The sequence below is a fragment of the Podarcis erhardii genome (assembly GCF_964252035.2).
Source record: "Podarcis erhardii genome assembly, chromosome: 14".
Taxonomy (NCBI): domain Eukaryota; kingdom Metazoa; phylum Chordata; class Lepidosauria; order Squamata; family Lacertidae; genus Podarcis; species Podarcis erhardii.
This window is the reverse complement of record NC_138503.1, coordinates 15,600,240-15,622,681: the sequence shown is the minus strand read 5'-3', so window position 1 is coordinate 15,622,681 and position 22,442 is coordinate 15,600,240. Positions and strand designations below refer to the sequence as shown.

The 22,442-nt window shown below is 45.4% G+C and overlaps 1 protein-coding gene across 1 annotated transcript in view; it reads right to left on the bottom strand.

Annotated features, from left to right (window-relative positions):
• The window catches only part of PDE8A (phosphodiesterase 8A), a 198,463-nt gene extending 187,393 nt beyond the window's left edge, over positions 1-11,070 (bottom strand). The window contains exon 1 of the mRNA XM_081838860.1: positions 10,729-11,070. Within this exon, the coding sequence (XP_081694986.1) occupies positions 10,729-10,794 (66 nt within the window). The 5' untranslated portion in view covers positions 10,795-11,070. The remainder of the gene's footprint in view (positions 1-10,728) is intronic.
• Between the last annotated feature and the right edge of the window lie 11,372 nt (positions 11,071-22,442).

Here is a 22,442-nt window from a genome sequence, read left to right as displayed (position 1 = left end):
GAAGTCGATATTAAATATATTGTTTGTATTTGGGTGACTGCGAAGGCGGAAAACTTGTAAAATTGAAAATCATAAATGAAATTTGAAAGAAAAGAAAAAGAAGGCCACTTTGCAGGATTTTATTTGCAAAGCTGCAACTTTCTTGCAAATTTTTTCCACCATTTTGGAGGGGGGGTGACTGCCTCTCTCCCCACTATGCTCCAGAATTATCTTAAGTCCAGGGCATTGGAAAAGATGTAAACTGGTGTCCAGGCTGCCAAGATAGTTGTTGCTACTGCCACTATCAACAGAATTTTAAAGAAGTATAAGACCATTGTTTATGTATGCAATCACGGCAGCTAGAATAATAGTGGAAAACTGGAAAAATGAAACACTACCAACAATAACAGAGTGGCAGACCCTCATGATAGAGTACCTACAACTAGCAAAACTGACGGGAAGAGTCAGAGGAGTTTCAAACCAGAAAGTATATGGAGAATGGAAAGTGTTGTGTATTGAGTCAAAGGATTTTATATCTGTATTATTATTGTCTGTATTTGCATTAGGGTAAAGTAACTGCCTTTTGGTTCCAGAGGGTTCAGCTACTATTGGTTCATTTAAGCTGCTGTATTTGGATCCTCTGTCTTATTGGTTGCCTCCAAAAGGCAGGACTGTGATTGCCTGATATTGTTCCCTCCAAAATGTATCCTTTCTAGCTAGTTCCCTGTCCCTATAAATGTAGCTCTCCCCTCCTCAGGTCCCAGTCTTGTTGCGTTAATAAAGAAGTGTTACTAGAGAACTGTCTCCAGCATATTATGTCAAGAGAGCTGAAATCACAAACCCCACGTCACAACAGAAAGTATTTAAGGAATATCTAAAATTGTATTGTACAAACAACAATATACTTGCAGAACTAGATTGATACTTGTAAGCAAAAAGTATATTAGATATCTTATCGGACTATACAAAAATAATAATAATAATAATAAATGTGCAAGAAAACATAGACAATATAAGCAGTATAATGAGAATGATTGGAAGTTTTACATTCATAACTTTTTATTTAATTGTAATACACTGTATTTTCTTTTCTTTTTTCCCTTTCTTTCTTCGCTTTTGCTTTGTATGACTTGTTATCTGTGTATATATGTTTATGTGTTAAACTAATAAAGATTATATTAAAAAAGGAAAAGATGTAAATTGATGTCCAGGCTGCCAAGATAGTTGTTGCTACTGCCGCTTGGAGCAACAGAAAGGGGAAAAGAGAAGGGGGGAAACTTCAGGGAGAAGTGAAAAAATCGTGCCACTGCAAAGAGGCAGTCTGTACCCATCTCTAAGAAATTGTTGGAGAATTTAATCTTCTGGAGAACTTCAGGGACATGTTCCCACCAATTTCTCTGCTCACAAATAGCTACAAATCCCAAAATTCCCTGGGAAGAGGGATTGACCGTTAAGCCACTCTGGAATTGTAGCTCATAATCAACATTTCTCCGATGAAAATAGGGACATCCTATTCTTTCACCATCATTTTACTATTTATACCTCATCCATCTGACTGGGTTGCCCCTGAGACTCTGGGCAGCTTCCAATATATATATATATTTGCCTAAGGACAAAGTGTTGCCTTTTGGAAATCCCCACCCACCCACCGACGCCAATTCCGCCTTTGAAATCCTGGTAATGTCCGGGAAAATCCGGACATATGTCAGCCCTAAGATAGCAACCTTACAATGCAAGGATTCATTGTGCATAGGGAATGAGGTAAGGCAATCTATGTGCCTTGGATACACACCCATTCCAAGCTGCCACATGGCTGTGTCCAAACAGATGAGCCATCTGTCTTAACGCTTTCAGAAGCTGCCAAGGCGTTTTGAGATCAGTGACACTCTCAAAAGGGAAAGCCACGCACAATTGCATCAGGACAATACAGTTGATGCAACCATTGCTTCCTGTAATTGTCCCCAGCAGCTTGCCACGGAGACAATCAGTGGACGATAAAGGTTTGCCAGCCGTCGACCATCGTTCCTCTCCAGGCATGTCCAACAGGTAGATCACTGGACGTCTGTGGTAGATCATAGGCTCCCCCCAAAGAAGCTGAACAACTGTGACTCCTCTTAAAAAAGCTCAACATTTTTAAGTTTTTTGCCTGAAAAAACTCAACAACCTGAACCGCAAAAAAGGGACGCAGGTGGCGCTGTGGTCTAAACCACTGAGCCTTTGGGTTTGCCGATCAGAAGGTCGGTGGTTCGAATCCCTGTGATGCAGTGAGCTCCCATTGCTCTGTCCCAGCTCCTGCCAACCTAGCAGTTCGAAAGCATGCCAGTGCAAGTAGATAAATAGGTACCACTATGACGGGAAGGTAAATGGCGTTTCCGTGTGCTCTGGTTTCCGTCACAGTGTTCCGTTGCGCCAAAAGCGGTTTAGTCATGTTGGCCCCATGACCCAGAAAGCTGTCTGTGGACAAGCGCTGGCTCCCTTGGCCTGAAACCCAGATGAGCGCCACAACCCCATAGTCACCTTTGACTGGACGTAACTATCCAGGGGTCCTTTACCTTTACCAGACACCCCGCTGCTAAGTTGTGACATGCCACACCATGCATCCCACAATCTAAGCAGCAAACCTGCAATATCTGAATATGCAATTCAGTGTTGGCATAGTTTGTTGTCTTATCTGTACTTGCTGATTTGTGGATAGTTGATGGATTGGCTATCTCCTCTTTGGGCAGTTGGGGGCGCTAGACTGGATGACGTTTCGTCTATTTATTTCATGCAACACTGAAGTACAATATTAGAAATTGTTTAAAACAACGATGCAACCTTAAAATCACAGAACTGTACAGCTGGAAGGGACCACAAGTGTCATCTAGTCAAACCCCCTGCCAGGCAGGAACAGGATAGCTGTCCCATACAGGGATCGAACCTGCAACCTTGGTGTTATCAGCACCATGCTCTAACCAACCGAGCTATACAGGCTCGGTTTGAGTTATACAGGCTATACAGGCTTTGATTTGAGTTTCTACTGAAATGAGGCTGCATTTTAATGTTGTATTTTAATCTTGTTTTTAAGTTGTATCAATTGTTTTATATCTGGTGTTAGCTGCCCTGAACCCAGTCTTGGCTAGGGAGGGCGGGGTAAATAAAATGTAATTATTATTATTATTATTATTATTATTATTATTATTATTATTATCATCGTCTTCATCATCATTAAAGATTTATACACTACTTGATTGTACAAAAAAACAATTAAAGCAGTTCACAAAGAAAATGAAATGATACTTTTGTTGGTTTAAAAAAACACAGTTAAAAACAACTATTTGAAACATTTTTTTTTTCAAAGGCAGCAAACCAAAACCAGATTAAAACATACACCAGCATTCTACATGTCTGGGTAGCTAAACAGAAATGATTTTAGCAAGTGCTGAAGGTAGGATAGTGAAGGCCTAGTGTCAATAAGAAGGGAGTTCCGAAGTACAGATGCTTTCACACTAAAAGACTGATTTCTTACAATGTGGCACTTGCAACAGTGCCCATTCGACAAATGAAAGCAGTTATGTGGGTGTATATGGGAAAAGGCGATCTCTCAGGTCAACTGGTCCAAAGTTGTTAAGGGCTTTATGTACTAATGGTAATATTTTGAATTCGGGCTGGTGGCAAGTTGGCAGTCAGAGGTGATCTCTGAGCGCAGCTACTGGATTAAGCGCAAGGGAAGCTGCTTTTGGAGCCTTCCTGCTTTGCCATAAGAGGAGGAGACTCTTGAGAGTCCCATGGACTGCAAGAAGATCAAACCTCTCCATTCTAAAGGAAATCAGCCCTGAGTGCTCAGTGGAAGGACAGATCGTGAATCTGAGGCTCCAATACTTTGGCCACCTCATGAGAAGAGAAGACTCCCTGGAAAAGACCCTGATGCTGGGAAAGATGGAGGGCACAAGGAGAAGGGGACGACAGAGGACGAGATGGTGGGACAGTGTTCTTGAAGCTACAAACATGAGTCTGACCAAACTGCGGGAGGCAGTGGAAGACAGGAGTGCCTGGCGTGCTCTGGTCCATGGGGTCACGAAGAGGTGGACACGACTAAAGAACAACAAGCCATCAAAGGCCCTTTAGGACAACACAGGCCTAGTGGGGAAATTCCTTCTGTCATCTGAAGTCTCTGTCCAGGTTCCCCACCTGCTAGTGTAGCCTTGTGTATTCTTGGGTGAGATCACCTTGTTTGCTCTGGGCTCTGTTCTCAAGGGGCCAAGCTACCGCATTCTTCCAAACACAAAAAGCAGACGTTTCAAACAACTGCAGAACAAAACGCTAACATCAATTCAGTTCTTTTCTTTTTTTAAAGGCCCCACTGTGGATATTTTTGTGGGAGTTGGGGCATCATCTTTCAAATGCAAAGAAGATTCAGAGCCGCGAATCCTTGGCCGGCTGGATAGCAAAAGGAATGTGTGTGGAGAACGTTGTGTCAAGGCTATGCAGAGCTTGCATCCACCTGGAGCTGGTACCAGAATCTCTGGGGCACTGCTTGGTCAGACCTGTGGTTATTACATCAAAGCCCATGGGTTATCAATCAGACCCTTCAGGTGTCCCTATTTTCCTGGGACAGTCCTGAATTTACAGAAACTGTCCTGGTTTCTGATTTGACTCCAGAATGTCCCACTTCTCCTTAGGACGTCCCTATTTCCATCAGAGAAATAGTGGAGGGTATGGAGTTATGCAACCCCCAAACCATCTGAAGGCAGCCCTGTATACGGAAATCTTTTCGATTTTTAATGCTTTATTATGTTTTTATACATGTTGGAAGACATCTAGAGAGGCGTAGTAAAATAAAATAAAGTAGTAGTAGTAACAACAACAACAACAACAATAATGGAATAGTAAAGGTAAAGGGACCTCTGACCATTAGGTCCAGTTGTGGCCGACTCTGGGGTTGCGGTGCTCATCTCACTTTATTGGCCGAGGGAGCCAGCGTACAGCTTCTGGGTCATGTGGCCAGCATGACTAAGCCACTTCTGGCAAACCAGAGCAGCGCACGGAAACGCCGTTTACCTTCCCACCGGAGCGGTACCTACCGCATTTTTGGCCCTATAGGAAAATGAAGGGGAAATGTGTGTGCGTCCTATGGGGCGAATGCAGGCTTTCGCTGAAGCCTGGAGAGTGAGAGGGGTCGGTGCGCACCGACCCCTCTCGCTCTCCAGGCTTCAGGTAGCTCTCTGCAAGCCTTGGGAGCCCGCGGGAGTTCCCGTCGGGCTTCCTAGGCTTGCGGATAGCAGCCTGCATCTTGAAGCCTGGGGCACGCTGCACAACGTGCCCTGGGCTTCAGTTCCCCGACCTGGTTTGGGGGCTGGCGGCGGGGAGAAGCGCACTTCTCCCCGCCGCCAGCCCCACAAGCTCGGGGGACAGTGTGGAGGCAGAACGCGACCATCCTGCTGTTCCCCAACCTGGTTTGGGCTTCAGGCAGATATCCGCAAGGCATGGGAGCCCGGCGGGAAGTCCTGCTGGTCTCCCAAGGCTTGCGGAGAGCTGACTGTTCTGGGGGATCTGGATCGGATCCTGTTCACATCCAGAGGTACCACTGTAGAGCTTGTGAAGACATTTGTTGTCTTTATGTCTGACAAGGGCAAAGTGTGGTTCATTTAAATGATGCTCTATTGAAACAAGCCAAGATCAAACCATGGCTTCTGCTTTGGGCTTGTTTCAATAGACTGTAGTTTAGACTAACCACCGTTCTTGTGTTAGACATACTAGAAACTGTGATTAGTTGAAATGAGGAAGTGGATGTTTCCCATCTCCTCCTTGTTTCTGTGTGGGATTAAGGCAGGCATGGGAAACTCGGCCCTCCAGATGTTTTGGGACTACAACTCCCATCATCCGTAGCTAACAGGACCAGTGGTTAGGGATGATGGGAGTTGTAGTCCCAAAACATCTGGAGGGCTGAGTTTGCCTATGTCTGGATTAAGGGAAGAGAGCCCTTGCATCTAGGGCTCAAGCAGGTTCGTTTCTGTAATGCTAAATGATGGTTTAACATTTTATCCAAACCAGGCCTAAGACGTTCAAGAGAAAACACGACCCTTACGGAAACGAGCAACGTACACAGCAAGCTATGAAAAGCTCTGTTTTGCAAGCTCTGTTTAATAGGTGCCTGTCAGCATTATCAAATTAAGAACCAAATCAACGAAAAAGATTGAAAACCTTGATAAAAGTACCTGAGGAGGAGTTGGGCATTAACCCGGATGAAAGGTGTTGTGAAACATTGTGGAGGTGAACTGTGTAAAATATTCCATTTTACTGTTGCGTGACCGAAAGAGGCAGAATATTGAATAGGGCTGTACAAAGAGGGATTGGCATGGTTTTCAATATTATTAACTGATTGATTGATTGGTTGATTGATTGATAAATTTGTATACTGCCCTATACCCACAGGTCTCGGGGCGGTTCACAACATAAAATATAAATATAAAATATAAAAATATAAAAACACAAAATGCACAATAAAAAGAAAAACAAGGGCAACCCAATATTCCACTCCACCCCCCAACACATTTTAAAAGGGCACTGGATGTCAATCAGCCACAGACCTGGTTGAAGAGGAACATTTTTGCCTGGTGTCTAAAGGTGTCTAATGAAGGCGCCAGGCGAACTTCCCTGGGGAGAGCATTCCACAGATGGGGAGCCACTGCAGAGAAGGCCCTGTTCTCGTGTTGCCACCCTCCGGACCTCACATGGAGGAGGAGGCACACGAAGAAGGGCCTCAGAAGATGATCTCAGGGGTCATGTGGAAAGAGGAGGTCTTTGAGGTATTGCAGTCCTGAGCTGTTCAGTAGGCCCCATCAAGTTCTAAGGCAGGAATAGCCAAGGGGGTGCACTCTAGGTGTTGTTGACTACAGCTCCCATCATCCCTAGATAGCACGGCCAAGGGTTAGGGATGCTGCTAGCGGCAGTCCAGCAACACTGGAGAGCTCCACGTTGACTGTCCCTGTGCTAAGGTCTCAATCATGGGTGGGAGAGGCTGTTGGGGGAGGTGTCTGCTTTGAAATCCATATCAAAACATCGCAGTTGGACATCTAAACCATTAATTCTCCGGTAAGCCATGGAAATGGAACTGCATTTTGTTTGTTATTCTTCAGGATCAGATATTTCAGGAGGTTAATCACTAACCTTCTTATCTAAACAATCTACAAGCGCCTTCAGTATTTATGAAGATGAAGTTCTGCTTCCACTAGTTTCAGCCAGCAGGGCAGAATATGTTAACAGCAGGCCTTTGAACCTTGAATTGTGCCTCCCCCAATCTGAAATCTCTCTCTTTCGCACATGTCCAAGCACACACCTGCAACCGCACCCTAATTTAAACCTCGATCAGAATCCCATTCACATACATCCCCGCTGATATCTAAACTGTTGGCCCTCTATGCAGTAGTAATGGCTAGAAGAACAACAGCTTGTCCAAATCAACCGAGAGCACAAACCGAAGCCTATTGACACAGTAGCCCCAATGAATGGGTTATATTTGGGGAAATTGCTTGTGAAAACATGTATGTTAAAGGGGAAATGTGGAATTAAATGCTAGGGAATTTTCCTGAGGACTTGGGGGTGAGGGGAATGCTAACTGATAGAGAGAACCAAACTAAAGATTGTAAAAATATACAAAACGAGAGAAACTTAAATTATTACTTTAAAACGTATTTACTGTATAGCCCACCTTTCTCCCATGCTGGGATTCAAAGCGGCTGACAACACTTAAGAGTAACATTATAAAATGCAAGGTAGTAGAAACAAACTAGTTAAAAACAATAATTAAAATACGTCAAAGCTCATTTTGAAGCAGCAATTAACATAGTTTGGCCCGACAGCAGCCCAGTTGACAGCATTGTCTTCAGCTTCGTTTTCTGAATAGGAAGGTCTTAGGCTGTCAGTGGGAGAGCTGACAAATTCATCCTGTCGTCATTGTCCTCCCAGTTTAGGGCTCTTTAATACTTCCATTTGCCCTGCTGTTTTCCCCTGGGCAAACTTGCAGTTGAGCACTGAATCGGAACAAATAGCAATCAGGTTTTCTGGGGGAAAGCAATGGGCAAAGTCAAAACCGCTCAGACCCATGCCTAGAAAGCATGGGGCAATAAGAAATGTGGAGTCCTAAATGTGCCTAAAATTACAGCCCCTCGCCAAGTTCACAGCTGAGGCGTCATCTGAAGCCAGAGACTTGATCACCCTTAGCCATTACATACAAGTTGTGGATGCTAGATCACATTGCTTATGAGAGAAAAACTTGGTTACCCAAGAGGAAATAAACATTGTTTCTAGTGCAGTCTTCAGGAAACACCAGTTTTAATTCCAAGAAGTACAACACACACAGTACAGTGGTACCTCAGGTTAAGAACTTAATTCGTTCTGGAGGTCCGTTCTTGACCTGAAACTGTTCTTAACCTGAGGTACCACTTTAGTTAATGGGGCTCCTGCTGCCACCACACCGCCGCCATGCAATTTCTGTTCTCATCCTGAAGCAAGGTTCTTAACTCGAGATACTATTTCTGTGTTAGCGGAGTCTGTAACCCAAAGCGTCTGTAACCTGAGGTACCACTGTATTATTGAACTGCTATACCTGGGGGATCAATGCATAACTAGCCCCACATCTTTGCAGTTATAGCATTTCATTCAGCAATAAATCTATTCTGACTATTATTATTATTATTATTATTATTATTATTATTATTTTACAGGGGAACAAGAAATAAAACCCCTGGACAAGACCATATGTTCTTGCAAGCTCAATCTTTTCAAGTCATGTAACAGGAGGAGATTACTGTAACAGAAACACTTTAACCTGTCCTAAACTGGCAATTTGTCAATTGTCTCTCACATAGGAAATAATTCGGGGAGGGGTTCTTTTCACACGCCACCTTTTGGCGTGTTTCCCTTTTTAACTAGCTGTCAAAATTGCCACTCAAAGGTGAGCTGAGGACACGGCTGTTATAAGCAGCCGGATTAGATTAGGAGCACAGCCAAGCACAGAAAAAGGATTTGGCAGAAACACAGAACGCCAGGCTGACCATCTCTCCCAAAGGTACGTACAAGGAGGAGCCGGTCACTAATTCTTTTGAGATCCAACATCGCCGAACTCACATGCACATTTTGAACGGCTACTTGCAGTTTACAACCAGGCAGGTGGCAATTCTAGTTACACAACCCAGGGCGACGCACACACAAAGCAGCACCGATGAATAAACAGGTACAATCCAGCTGCCCTCCTGATGATGGTTCCTTAATCCGGTGTCTTCAAACCCTTATAACTCTGAAGCAGTTTCGCCGACGTCATTGGGATTACCCTCAGAGAAAGAGGTTTGCTAACACAGACTTTCAGGGATGAAATTACATGGAGAGAGAGAGACTCATAGGAAATTGTCGCTTGCACAAGAAGAGTAAACAGTGCCCCTTAATTTCATCCACTTACACGTGGAGTAGGCAACCTAAGGTCCGTGGGCCAGATGCGGCCCAATCGCCTTCTCAATTCGGCCCACAGACGGTTAGGGAATCAGCATGTTTTTACATGAATAGAATGTGTCCTTTTATTTAAAATGCATCTCTGTGTTATTTGTGGAGCCTGCCTGGTGTTTGTACATGAGTAGAATGTGTGCTTTTATTTCAAATGCATCTCTGGGTTATTTGTGGGGCATAGGAATTTGTTCTCCCCCCCCCCCAAAAAAAAATATAGTCCGGCCCCTCACATGGTCTGAGGGGCGGTGGACCGGCCCACGGCTAAAAAAATGTTGCTGACCCCTGACTTACACAGAAACAAAATGTTTACAAAGCACCTGAGACTACAACAACAAGAAATCGATTCATTTTTACCACTAGGATGTTTTTTCTGGTCTGAGCGAAGGTAAATGAGAGTAAACATGTGGTTTTAAGAATTGCCCCATGGATCTGGAGAAGTACATGGTTTTTTTCTGACACCACACCCTTTATTCGGTTCTTAAGACTATTTTACTTCCCTGAGATACAGTGGAACAAAGTTTGGGACTAAAAGAAAAGCGACACCTAAAAACGGTTTTGTTAAAGTTTTGTTTAAGGTTTGGATTTGGGCGAATATCCCACTTCTCTGTCGCAGCCTCCTCGTACAATCAAACAATGAGATATAAATCTCAGTATTACTTGAAGTTCCAAGGCATGTATTTGATCCTTAAAATTGACTGTGGGGTTAGAACTTCAATTTTACATCAAATGATTGGGGGGGCGGGGCTGAAATGCAACAAAATAGTACATCAATTCTGAAGAAAATTCTAAAGAAATCACCCACGCCCACAATTACAGAAATATTGCTCCTTCTTCCGAGATAACCCTGCCACAAATGTGACAGCAACTTCAGCATTCGCTTTTACCGTTTTCCCTGCCTTCTAAAGTTTTATTACTCTGTGGGTTTATATTTTTATTTAAAATAGCACTGTTTACACCATTTTGTTCAGAGGCTTTATATACGCAGTCAGACTGCCCGGCTCTGATTGAACGGCTTGCTTCCAAAATGTACGGTTTTTTTAATATATAGTTTAGTACAGCAAATAAAACAAAACTCTGCTGTTTACCTCTCTCTAAGTCACAGCATTCCCAACTCAAGATTCCTTGGTCCCCCTCTTTTGTTCCTCACCACCCTGACTTTGTACACAATTTTGAGCAGGCAGGCTCCAGCCCCCCCCCATGCCCCCTCCTGTCCTTATCTGGAGTCTTCTGCTGCCAAATTAAGAGAAATAAATGCATAATTTCCCCCACCTTGTACAGAGGGCCATTGAGAACGTTTCTGTTTTCCATAGCTCCGGTGTCTTCCTTTTCCTCCATGCTCTCTTGATTTTAAAAGCTTGGATTTCCAGTGTAAACATCAAAGTGGGCCCCCCAGGAGACAAAATAAGTGCTTCTCCAGCAGAGTAGGACAGTTGAACTGAGCTACTTCTGTTAAGTAGCTCAGAGGGTTGTTGTGGTTTCTTTCCCTCCTCCTAAAGTCCTCTTGGTCTAATCCTAGATTTTCAAATCACGCTTCATAGGTTTGTTAAGAAGCACACAACATGTGAGTATGTATTTCCCTCTCAGAGATGGATTGATCTTGTTGCCTGCACAAACCCTCTCTGATCTTATTCTGCAGACTGGCTTTTTAAAAAACAAAACAACAATAAAAATCAGATTGTGTTGTTTTTTTCAACTTCCCAAATCAGAAGTAATTCAACAGGTTAGCTCCTCCTCTCTGCTCTCAGAGCTATTCTAGATTATATAGATATATGTCTAGGATAATAAAAAAAAACACAACTAGATGCAAGGTCACCCGGCAACCGATCCTTTCACGTCACTGAAGGTAATAAAGTCAACTTACATTGAAGCCTTATTATCTGCCTGAGTAAATATTGTTGTTGGGATAAGCAGAACCTTGGAATGGTAAGAGGGATGAATGAATTACTAAATCTCTCTGTGTCACTCTCACCATATGCATCTGAGTTATGTTTTAAATATGACTATCAACCGATGGAAATAATCTTTAATACAAGAATCCCCTGCTTTTTGAACTATTGATCAAGTTAGCAGTCACATTTCGGTATTTGCACACACAACCTAAACCTCAACGCGGAGCCGTTAGGTAAGATCTCTTATCTGAGCAAAGGAAGGAAGGAAATCGCTTTGGAGAAGGATTTTCTCTTTAATTTGCTTGCACTGGTGAGACACTGGAACCAAAATAGTCTAAATAATAAATAATCAAGAGAGAGATCTTCCAGTAATAAAATCCTCCGCTGTTGTTAGGTAAAGTTTATACATCAAGACCAAAAGAAGGGGGGGGGAGATGTGCAGCCCATTCCAATAACTGGAGATGAATAATGTATCTAGAGAAACTGCAGTTCTGTTTGGGAGAAGCAAGAAGGGCTGCATGTAGGTACAACCAAAATAACAAGAGTGCTATTATTGCAGTCCCATAGATTAATTCATGGGGACTAGCCACAGTATGGGAGCCTCCCACATGGGCCAAAGCATCTCATAACAGAGCATTTATGTGGCCTGAGAACATAGACAAAATGCTTGCAGTGGTCCAACTGATTACAGCAGTGGTTTTCAACCCCTGTGCCGTGGCACTCTGGGGTGCCGTGAATGACGGTCAGGGGTGCCATGGGCAACACTGGCCTCTGTCCCTCTTTCCTTCCCTCCCTCCCCTGATGCCCTATCAGGTGTCGCCAGTGTTAAGTTGTGGGTGATCATATCAGACGACACAGCGATTCTTCAAACAGCTCTTGTTTATTCACAGGCCAGAACAGAACTGAACTGAAGGGTTCAGCCAGCCTGCTTATATAGAGCTCCATTACAACGCAACAGTAACCACTTTCTGTAACTATCCAATCACTGAACGTCACTTTCAATTCCTTATTTGCATATGTGGACCTGAGTGAAAACTATCTACAGTATCCCCCTGCTGGCAACAGGGTGAGAACTTCAGTACATAACAGCGTCTCTGTCTCCCAAAGGCTTGGACAGCTGTTTGTTGCAACAGCCCTGCTTGTTACAGACTCCCCAGGCGAATGCTGCCTCTGGGGCTGGCCAGGGGGTGCTGGTTGCCAGGAGCTGAGGCGGCCTTGGAATAAACAAGCAAGTGGGCAAGGGAGCCCAGCCAGCCAGCCCTTGCTGTTGGGAATGAACAGGCACCTGTGGGGCAGTGTGAGGAGGCACCTCTCTTGGGGGCAGGAGGGCAGACAGCTCAGAGACCAGGGACGGTAGCAGCAGCTGCCCAGAGGACTCCCAAGGAGAGGGGAGAGGAGGCTGAGGGAACACTCCACAAGGGAAGGTGTTTGAAAAAGGGTGAGAAGCTGCCAGCTCTGCAGGCAAGGGGTGACGTAACTGGGCTCTGCCTGGTTCCCTGTAGTTTCACTTCTCGCAGGGAGGGAACCGCCAGAAGGCCCTCGGCGCTGGACCTCAGTGTCTGGGCTGAACAATAGGGGTGGAGATGCTCCTTCTGGTTTAGGGCTTCAAATGTCAGCAGTAGCACTTTGAATTGTGCTCGGAAACGTACTGGGAGCTAGTGTAGGTCTTTCAGGACTGGTGTTATATGGTCTCTGCGGCCACTCCCAATCACCAGTCTAGCTGCCGCATTCTGGATTAGTTGTAGTTTCTGGGTCACCTTCAAGGGTAGCCCCATGTAGAGAGCATTGCAGTAGTCCAAGCGGGAGATAACTAGAGCATGCACCACTTTGGCGAGACAGTCTGTGGGCAGCTGGGTCTCAGCCTGCGTACCAGATGGAGCTGGTAGACAGCTGCCTTGGACACAGAATTGACCTGCACCTCCATGGACAGCTGTGAGTTCAAAATGATTCCCAGGCTGCCCACCTGGTCCTTCAGGGGCATAGTTCCCCCTTTCAGGACCAGGGAGTCCTGCACACCTGCCTGGCCCCTGGCCCCCCAAAACCGTACTTCTGTCTTCTCAGGATTCAATCTCAATCAATTAGTCGCCATCCATCCTCCAGACACCTCCAGACACTCACACAGGACCTTCACCGCCTTCACTGGTTGTGATTTAAAGGAGAGATAGAGCTGGGTGTCATCTGCATACTGATGAACACCCAGCCCAAACCCCTTATTATCTCTCCCAGCAGCTTCATATAGATGTTAAAAAGCAAGGGAGAGGACAGAACCCTGAGGCACCCCACAAGTGAGATCCCAGGGGTCTGAACACTCAAGAAGTGATGCTGTTTCCACCCCTGGAAAAAAAGCCTCTCTTTTGATAAATAAGAATACTGTAGTGGTTTGAGAGAGTAATTCAGCCTCAAGCTTCTTGGAGGATACTGACTATCTAGATCCATTTCAGTTAGGGTTCAAACCCCAGTCGTCGTTGCCCCACCTTTACTGAGAGAGAAAGGGACAGGGCTAATACACTCCCTCCTGGCTGCCTAGCTACTATCTCAAAACTGTCCAACTCTTTCCTCGACTATACGGCCTCTGAATCTGCTGGTCTCTCTGCTTCTGGGAACGTTGAAGGAAGGAGGGGGGGTCAAATCTTCCCCTTCTTCCTCTGTTAAAGTCTGCTCTGTCTGTGACTACATTCCTCCCTCTTCAGAGTCATACTAGTCTCTGACATCCGATCAGCCCCAGCCAACAACGTCTAGAAGGCCACAGGTTCCTCATCCCTACCACAAAGATAACTCTGGGACAAACAAGCTATGGCTGCTCTCCCCTTAAAAACATGAGACCATAGAAGTCAAATCCTAGGGACTGAGTTCCCTCCCTCCCATAAAATATTTGAGGGGGCCAGCCCCCCACCCACGAAGCTAATGGGCATTGCCATTCAAATGTTGTATGTGCTCGGTTTTGTGGTGCAGGGCATACCTGGGGCCCCCTAATATTTTATTCAAGTTGGCACCCCCGCGTATGAGTCCACAGTTATCCAGATTTGGCTGTGTTAATTGAATTCTTTAATTTTATCTTCTTCACGGCCCACTAATTTCTGCTGTGAGGCTTAGTACTCGTCGTATCTCAGTTGCAGCTCTTTTATTATGGCTGAGGCAAAGGGACGCTTGCAACCAGGAAAGACAGAATATTATATTATTGCCTGAGTGAACTCCTGCCTTAGGCTATTTCGGGGGCCAACATCATGCCTCCCTCCAAGATCTTCAGGCAGCTGCAGATGAACGATGTCCCCCAAATAGGTGGCATTTTTCTTGGTTGCAAAACTCTCCTGCCCACCCCGGAAAAAGGTCAGGCCCCTTCTTTTGGCAACGGTCTTTGATTTCGAGATCCGTTTCCCCTGGACTGATCCTTTCAAGCTTTTAGGATTAATAAAATGATCAAATAGCTGGAAAGGTCAACCAGGTCTGTGAAGCATGCATTTCAAATCACTTTAATGAAGCAGTGTTTCATAGGGAGAAAGGAATCTTTCGAATTAACTCTCTGCTCCTCGGAGGCCCAGCGGAAGCGAAGAAAGAAAGGGGAAAGATATGGGGGTGTAGCCCATGCTAGAACTCAGAGTAGACTCATTGAAGTTAACCAACTCAGGTTCATTATTTTCAATGGGTCTACTCTCATTTGGGAGAATCTTGTGACTTTGGACTTCCCACCTTCCCCTCTGTGGGTTCTGTTATTAAACCATTTTTACTGCATCTTTAAAAAAATAATACAGTGGTACCTCGAGTTAGGGGACATGGGTGACGCTGTGGGTTAAACCACAGAGCCTAGGACTTACCGATCAGAAGGTTGGCGGTTCGAATCCCAGCGATGGGGTGAGCTCCCGTTGCTCGTTCCCAGCTCCTGCCAACCTAGCAGTTCAAAAGCACATCAAGTGCAAGTAGATAAATAGGAACCGTTCCAGTGGGAAGGTAAACAACGTTTCCGTGTGCTGCTCTGGTTCGCCAGAAGCAGCTTAGTCATGCTGGCCACATGACCCGGAAGCTGTACGCCGGCTCCCTCGGCCAATAAAGCGATATGAGCACCGCAACCCCAGAGTCGGTCTAATGCTCAGGGGTCCCTTTACCTTTACCTTGAGTTACATACGCTTCAGGTTACAGACTCCGCTAACCCAGAAATATTACCTCGGGTTAAGAACTTTGCTTCAGGTTGAGAACAGAAATTGTGCTCCGGCGGCCCAGCGACAGCGGGAGGCCCCATTAGCTAAAGTGGTGCTTCAGGTTAAGAACAGTTTCAGGTTAAGTACAGCCCTCCGGAACGAATTAAGTACTTAACCCGAGGTACCACTGTAATCCAAGTGTGTGTTTCTTATAACTCCATTGTATCCATAGTTCTCGTTACATTACAGTGTCATTGCAATCACGCTAACGTATTCAACTGCTTACAGTGGTCTTTAAGGAAAATTGTAAATTTCCCCCATTCCTTATTAAAGTTTTGGTCTTTCTGGTTCTTGAGTTTTCCGGTCAGTTTTGCCATTTTGGCGTAGTCCAATAGTTTCATTCGCCATTCTTCTCTGGTAAGGGCCCTCGCTTTTTTCTATCCGGGTGCCCAAAAGACCTCAAAGTTCAAGGCCCATTTGCCTGAGGTGACTACAGTACTTCCTCCCACCCAATGGTAGAGCCGGCTTTTTGGAACCACCTCTGCTAACCCTGCCCTGTCTTCGTTCACTCTGACTTCCCTACATCGTCTTTGATAGCTAGATGGCTGAACACGAAGCATTTCATTCCTTTTATCTTGTCCTTTTTTTCTGGCTCACGAGAGGCAGTGGAACAAGATCAGAAATTGCTTGGACTAGACTCTACTCCCACCATCGCAACCTGTTTCTAAACCTCAGATGGGGAGTCTGTCAAGCCAATTAGATGACTTCCCTGTACAGTGGTACCTCGGGTTACAGATGCTTCAGGTTACAGACTCCGCTAACCCAGAAATAGTACCTCAAGTTAAGATCTTTGCTTCAGGATGAGAACAGAAATTGTGCAGTGGTGGCACGGTGGCAGCGGGAGGCACCCTTAGCTAAAGTGGTGCTTCAGGTTAAGAACAGTTTCAGGTTAAGAACAGACCTCCAGAACGAATTAAGTTCTTAACCCGAGGTACCACTGTATGTTGCTCCCGTGGGTCACCCGAGAGGCGAGGTCCAAGTCCAGTCCGTGGTCAAAGGTGCAATATGGAGGCAGCCCGTAGTAGCTGAAGCTGGGTGCAGGGCAGGGAGTCGGGTGAAGTCAGGAACAGCCAAGCAAGCAGGGAGCCAGGGCGGGTCAGGAGCTCTGGCAGAAAAGCAGGACAGGGTTCAGGCAGGAACTAGCAACCAGCAATGTTGCTCCCACAACTTGGGACTGGAGCTGGCTGGCTTTTATCTGTCCCAAGGCATAGGGCGGCCCCGATCCTCTGGTGACTCGTGTCTCCTGGCCTGGAGGCGAGCACTCCTGCGGGAACTTAGTTCCCTCCGCCTCTCTGCCCTGAGCCTCTGCAGCTCAGGAGAGGCTGGAGGGTTACCGGACCCAGAGGCAACCTCAGCTTCCTCTGATGGGGCTGAGAGTGGAACACCTGCAGGCAATAGGTCCTCCATCACCTCAGAGCCAGACTCAGCTGATGCCTGCACCTGAGGATCCAGCACAGGTGAGGACCCTTCAGGCTCATGCCCCAGCCCCGGCTCAGCTGGTTCTGGAGGCGGGGAATCCTGTGCAGGCTGGGATCCTTCAGGTTCAGCATCCGAGTCCGAATCCCAGGCCATCACACACTGTACTGTGTGACTGAGAGACTGACGGACTGACTGACGGACTGACAGGCTCTAATCCAAAGGGAAACAGATCGGAATGAGTCTCTCCAGCTCTCTGCTTCTCTTGCTTGTTAAGCAGATTCTCTTGCTTGTTAAGCCCTGCCTCTCTCCCGCCGTGGACTTTCTTTCTGCTCAGATAAGGTACTCGGAATACCAAGCTTGCAAGCAGGGAGGCAGGGAGGGAGAATGGTACAACGTGTTACCGGGTCCGTTCCACGTCAGCCCAAACAACACCCCCCCCCCCCGGAGAAATAAAACTGATAACCGCTCCGAAAGAAAGAGGTTGCGAAGAGATGCGGGCTGCCGCTTAGAAGGGCTGGGTACAAAGGGGGAATAGGACTCCTGCATTTGGAGAAGTGACGTCGAAATATTTGGAGGGTGCTTTCCAAGGGTGTGAAGGTTTATCAAGCCATAATCCTTCCAACCCGAAAGCCGCTGGCCTGCCGGACGTTATTGGGCTCACATCCAGAGTGAATACTCAGGTGGTTGTAGGACAGCAGGGGTAGGCCCTGTGGCACTCTCCACATGTTGAGGCAGTGTGCTGTAGTGGTTAGAAGGTTGTTCTCCAACTGTAGCGCTCACAGGCCAGTGTTTCCCAGTTGTCTGTGTTTATACTATATTTTTTTTTAGATTTGCCTTGAGACAGTCTTTATTTATTTATTTTAAAATTATTTATTACTTTTAAAACTTTCAAAAAAGAAAGAGAAGAAAAAAGACAAAAAGAAAAAAAGCAAGAAAGGGAATAAACAATCCAATACAATATATAAACAATACAAAACACAACATTGACACATTAAACTAAACAAAACAAAGCAAAAACAATTTAAAAACATACATCATACCATTTCAGTACTCTAACTTTCATTCCCTTGTTTCATCGACCTCCTCTCACCTCCCTTTTTGTATTCCACTTCTATTAATTGTTTCAGCAATTCCTTTCCACCTTTCTCTATTTTCTGTCATATAAATATCTTAACATATTTTTACCCTTATTTTCCATTAATACTATAATGCTTATTTATGCTTAACTCCTTATAACATTTCTACTAAAGCCATAAGATTTCATTCCAACATTTTTCTAACACTCAATAATTTTACAATATTTCTATTTCTAAAAATAAACTTTAAATAAACTTTTTCCAATCTTCTTCCACCATCTCTTCTCCCTGGTCTCGGATTCTGCCAGTCATTCGTCAGTTCCATATAGTCCATCAACCTGGTGATCTTCTGTCTGAGGCTCTTAACTTTAAACCTTTTTTGTTGTCACCAGCATTACGCTTTCCATTTTTAAGTTTGGAATAGAGTACAGTCGTACTTCGGGTTACATACGCTTCAGGTTACAGACTCCACTAAACCAGAAATAGGAGCTCGGGTTAAGAACTTTGCTTCAGGATGAGAACAGATATCGTGCTCCGGCAGCGTGGCAGCAGCAGGAGGCCCCATTAGCTAAAGTGGTGCTTCAGGTTAAGAACAGTTTCAGGTTAAGAACGGACCTCCGGAACAAATTAAGTACGTAACCAGAGGTACCACTGTAGTTGCTTTGGAAGATGATAATCAGGCATCCGCACAACATGACCAGTCCAACGAAGTTGACGTTGAAGAATCATTGCTTCAACACCGGTGATCTTTGCTTCATCCAGTACACTGGTATTAGTTCGCCTTTCTTCCCAAGTGATGTATAAGATTTTCCGGAGACACCGTTGAGAAGTTGGAGATGGCATTTGTATGTGGTCCGTGTTTCACAAGCATAAAGGTTGGTAGTACAATAGCTTCGTAAACAAGCATTTTGGTTTCCCTGCGAATGTCCCAGACACTTGAACTCAGAACGGAAGGGAGAAAAGTGCTAAGAGGAAGGCACGGTTGGCAAATCCACACCGTGATCAACTCCCTCCTGGGAAGCAATGTCCCCACTGTGGAAGGACGTGTGGATCCAGAATTGGCCTCCACAGTCACTTACGGACTCATTGTTAAAGCCGTGCTTATGGAAGACAATCTGACTCGGCTGTGAGTGATCGCCAAAGAAGAAGAAGGAAAAAGTGGTTAGAGAGTCAGACTAAGACCTTGAAGATCTGGGTTAAAATCCCTACTCAGCCATGAAGCTCACTGTGTGACTTAGGCCAGTCACTGTCTCTCAGCCTAATCTGCTTCACAAGGTTGTTGTGGGGATTAAATGGGGGGGGCAGAACTACGTGTGGCACCTTGAGCTCCTTTGAGAAATAGGTGGGATATCAATGCCATAAAATAAAAATAGATATAGAAGAAGAAGAGTTTGGATTTGATATCCCACTTTATCACTACCCTAAGGAGTCTCAAAGCGGCTAACATTCTCCTTTCCCTTCCTCCCCCACAACAAACATTCTGTGAGGTGAGTGGGGCTGAGAGACTTCAAAGAAGTGTGACTAGCCCAAGGTCACCCAGCAGCTGCATGTGGAGGAGAGGGGAAGCGAACCCGATTCCCCAGATTACAAGTCTACTGCTCTTAACCACTACACCACACTGGCTCTCAGCATGTAGATGCTTTTTTGGACTTGTGCTGCCCATTATAGCCAGCAGTCATGGGAGAAGACAGCAGTAGACCCCCAACATCTGGAGAAGTATTATGTAGACATAGTAATAATAATAATAATGATAATAATAATAATACTAACAACAACAACGATGATGGATTTATTGGGGGAAATTTAGCCTAAAAATACATGTGTTAATGAAAAGAATGTATTAGCTAGTGTGTTGGACTAGGACCTGGGAGATAAAGGTAAAGGGACCCCTGACCATTAGGTCCAGTCGTGGCCGACTCTGGGGTTGTGGCGCTCATCTCGCTTTATTGGCCGAGGGAGCCGGCGTACAGCTTCCAGGTCACGTGGCCAGCATGACTAAGCCGCTTCTGGTGAACCAGAGCAGCGCACGGAAATGCCGTTTACCTTCCCACTGGAGCAGTACCTATTTATCTACTTGCACTTTGACGCACTTTCGAACTGCTAGGTTGGCAGGAGCTGGGACCGAGCAACAGGAGCTCACCCTGTCATGGGGATTCGAACCACTGACCTTCTGATCGGCAAGCCCTAGGCTCTGTGGTTTAACCCACAGCGCCACCCGCATCTCTAGGACCTGGAAGACCAGAGTTCAAATCCACCCTAAGCCACATGAAGCTCACCTGGGGCCCCTCACTCACTCTCAGCCAAACCCGCCTTGCAGGGCTGTTGTGAGGATAAAATGGGGAGGAGAGCTACGAGTGCCCCCTTAGAGGAAAGGAGGAATAGAAAACTAATATGTAAATAAAAATAAATAAAATAAACATGCATCTCCTTAGGAAAAAATGCATGCAAAAATCTGGCAGAATTGCACAGAAAATGTGTCTATTTAGGAGAAGCATGCATAAACGCTGATGCGTTTTTCAGGAGCAATTTTTTTAAATTTTAAAAAATTGAACTCCCCCCCCCCCCCGCCACATGATGTGGAAAAGTGATGAGCGGAAAGTAAGAGTGGAGAAGAAGGAGAAATCAGAGCAGAGAAATCCACCCATTCCTACGCAGCCTGATGAACAGAGTGGGGGCAACTGGAATAGCAGAACCTTGGTGCTCAGCAGGAGAAAAAACTGCTGAGCAGAGTCCTGTGGTCTGGCCTTAGTGGGAGGGGTCCTTCGATATCCCCGTCGTGCCAGCTCCCCCAAGCATAGCGGTTTCTATTTTCTTTTCAGCACATGCTGATCTGAGCCCAACCTGCCCATAGACGAGGACTGTTTTCTTCCACTCCTTATAAAGAGCTTGCGATCTGCTTTTTTAACTCACTTGCAAATTCCCTACTGAGTTCATTCATTCTGGGAAGGAAGGAGGCAGCCGGCCAACCCGAAATTTCAAATTGCTTTGTGTTGTTGATAACCGGTTTATTTTGGTTCTTTGTCAAGGTCAGCGGCAGCTCTTGCGGCTCGCTTTATGTATCAATTTGCCATCTTTCCCCTCAGTGAAAGAAAATGAATCCAGCCGTGATTGGCGTGTGGAGCAAGACTCTCTCACGAACATCCCTTACTGATTTCAGGCTACAATCCTGCATATCTTTAAGGCCTATTTTTCATCTGTTTAAAATACTTGTGCTCCATGTTCTCTTTCTCCTCATTTACTTCCAACTTTTCATATATATATATTTAGCCACCCCCTTCCCACTCAAAAATGCATTTGCTATGGTAAAGAGTGTGGGTAATCATATGTATTAGTAAAAACAACATACCCAAAATGCATTGTGTTATGGGAAAATGTTTTGCAGAGAAATGCACGTTACGGGAAACTGAAATAAAAAATGGTATATTAGCAGGAATTTACACTGAAATGGTGGTGGATTTTCATGAGGACGTTTAAAGGGAAAAAATTGCTTTATTTTCCAACGCTGATGATTTAATCTGAATTTGCACTTCGCATAGTTACTGTTTTTCTTTTTCTGATCTGTACGTTCTCTAGACTTCCTTGAAGCTGTATTTTTGAAAAGTCAATAAATATATATTTAAAAAGAATCGCAGGCCAATGCTGAATTCATGAGAGCTGAATTGAAGACTGGAAAAATGAGACATTCTCCCATGTTTTCTGTTGTATGTGGGATAGTTATTTTGACCCTGGGACCACGTGGTTAAGGGCTGGCTATCAATGTGAAATATAAAATAAAACTGATTTTCATAAAGCCATTATACTACTCTAAAAACGGGACGCGGGTGGTGCTGTGGGTTAAACCACAGAGCCTAGGACTTGCCGATCAGAAGGTCGGCGGTTCGGATCCCCGCGACGGGGTGAGCTCCCGTTGCTCGGTCCCTGCTCCTGCCAGCAGTTCAAAAGCACGTCAAAGTGCAAGTAGATAAATAGGTACCACTCCGGCGGGAAGGCGTTTCCGTGCGCTGCTCTGGTTCACCAGAAGCGGCTTAGTCATGCTGGCCACATGACCCGGAAGCTGTACGCCTGCTCCCTTGGCCAGTAAAGCGAGATGAGCGCCACTACCCCAGAGTCGGCCCGACTGGATCTAATGGTCAGGGGTCCCTTTACCTTTACCTTTAACCACAACGGCACACAGACTTTTCAGTGTAAAGAGCCATTGTGACGAAGTGGTTCGAGTAGAAGTGAAGAGATCTGGGTTTGAATTCCTTCTCAGCCATGAAGCATACCCTTTTACTTTTATTGAGTGATTGCCACCAGGACTGTACAGTGACTTTGGCCTAAGCCAGAACTGAATCAGGCCAAAGGAGGGTGATCTGGGCCTTGGGCCAAGTTGGGTTGAGACAAAGCCCCAGATCAGCCTGGATTAG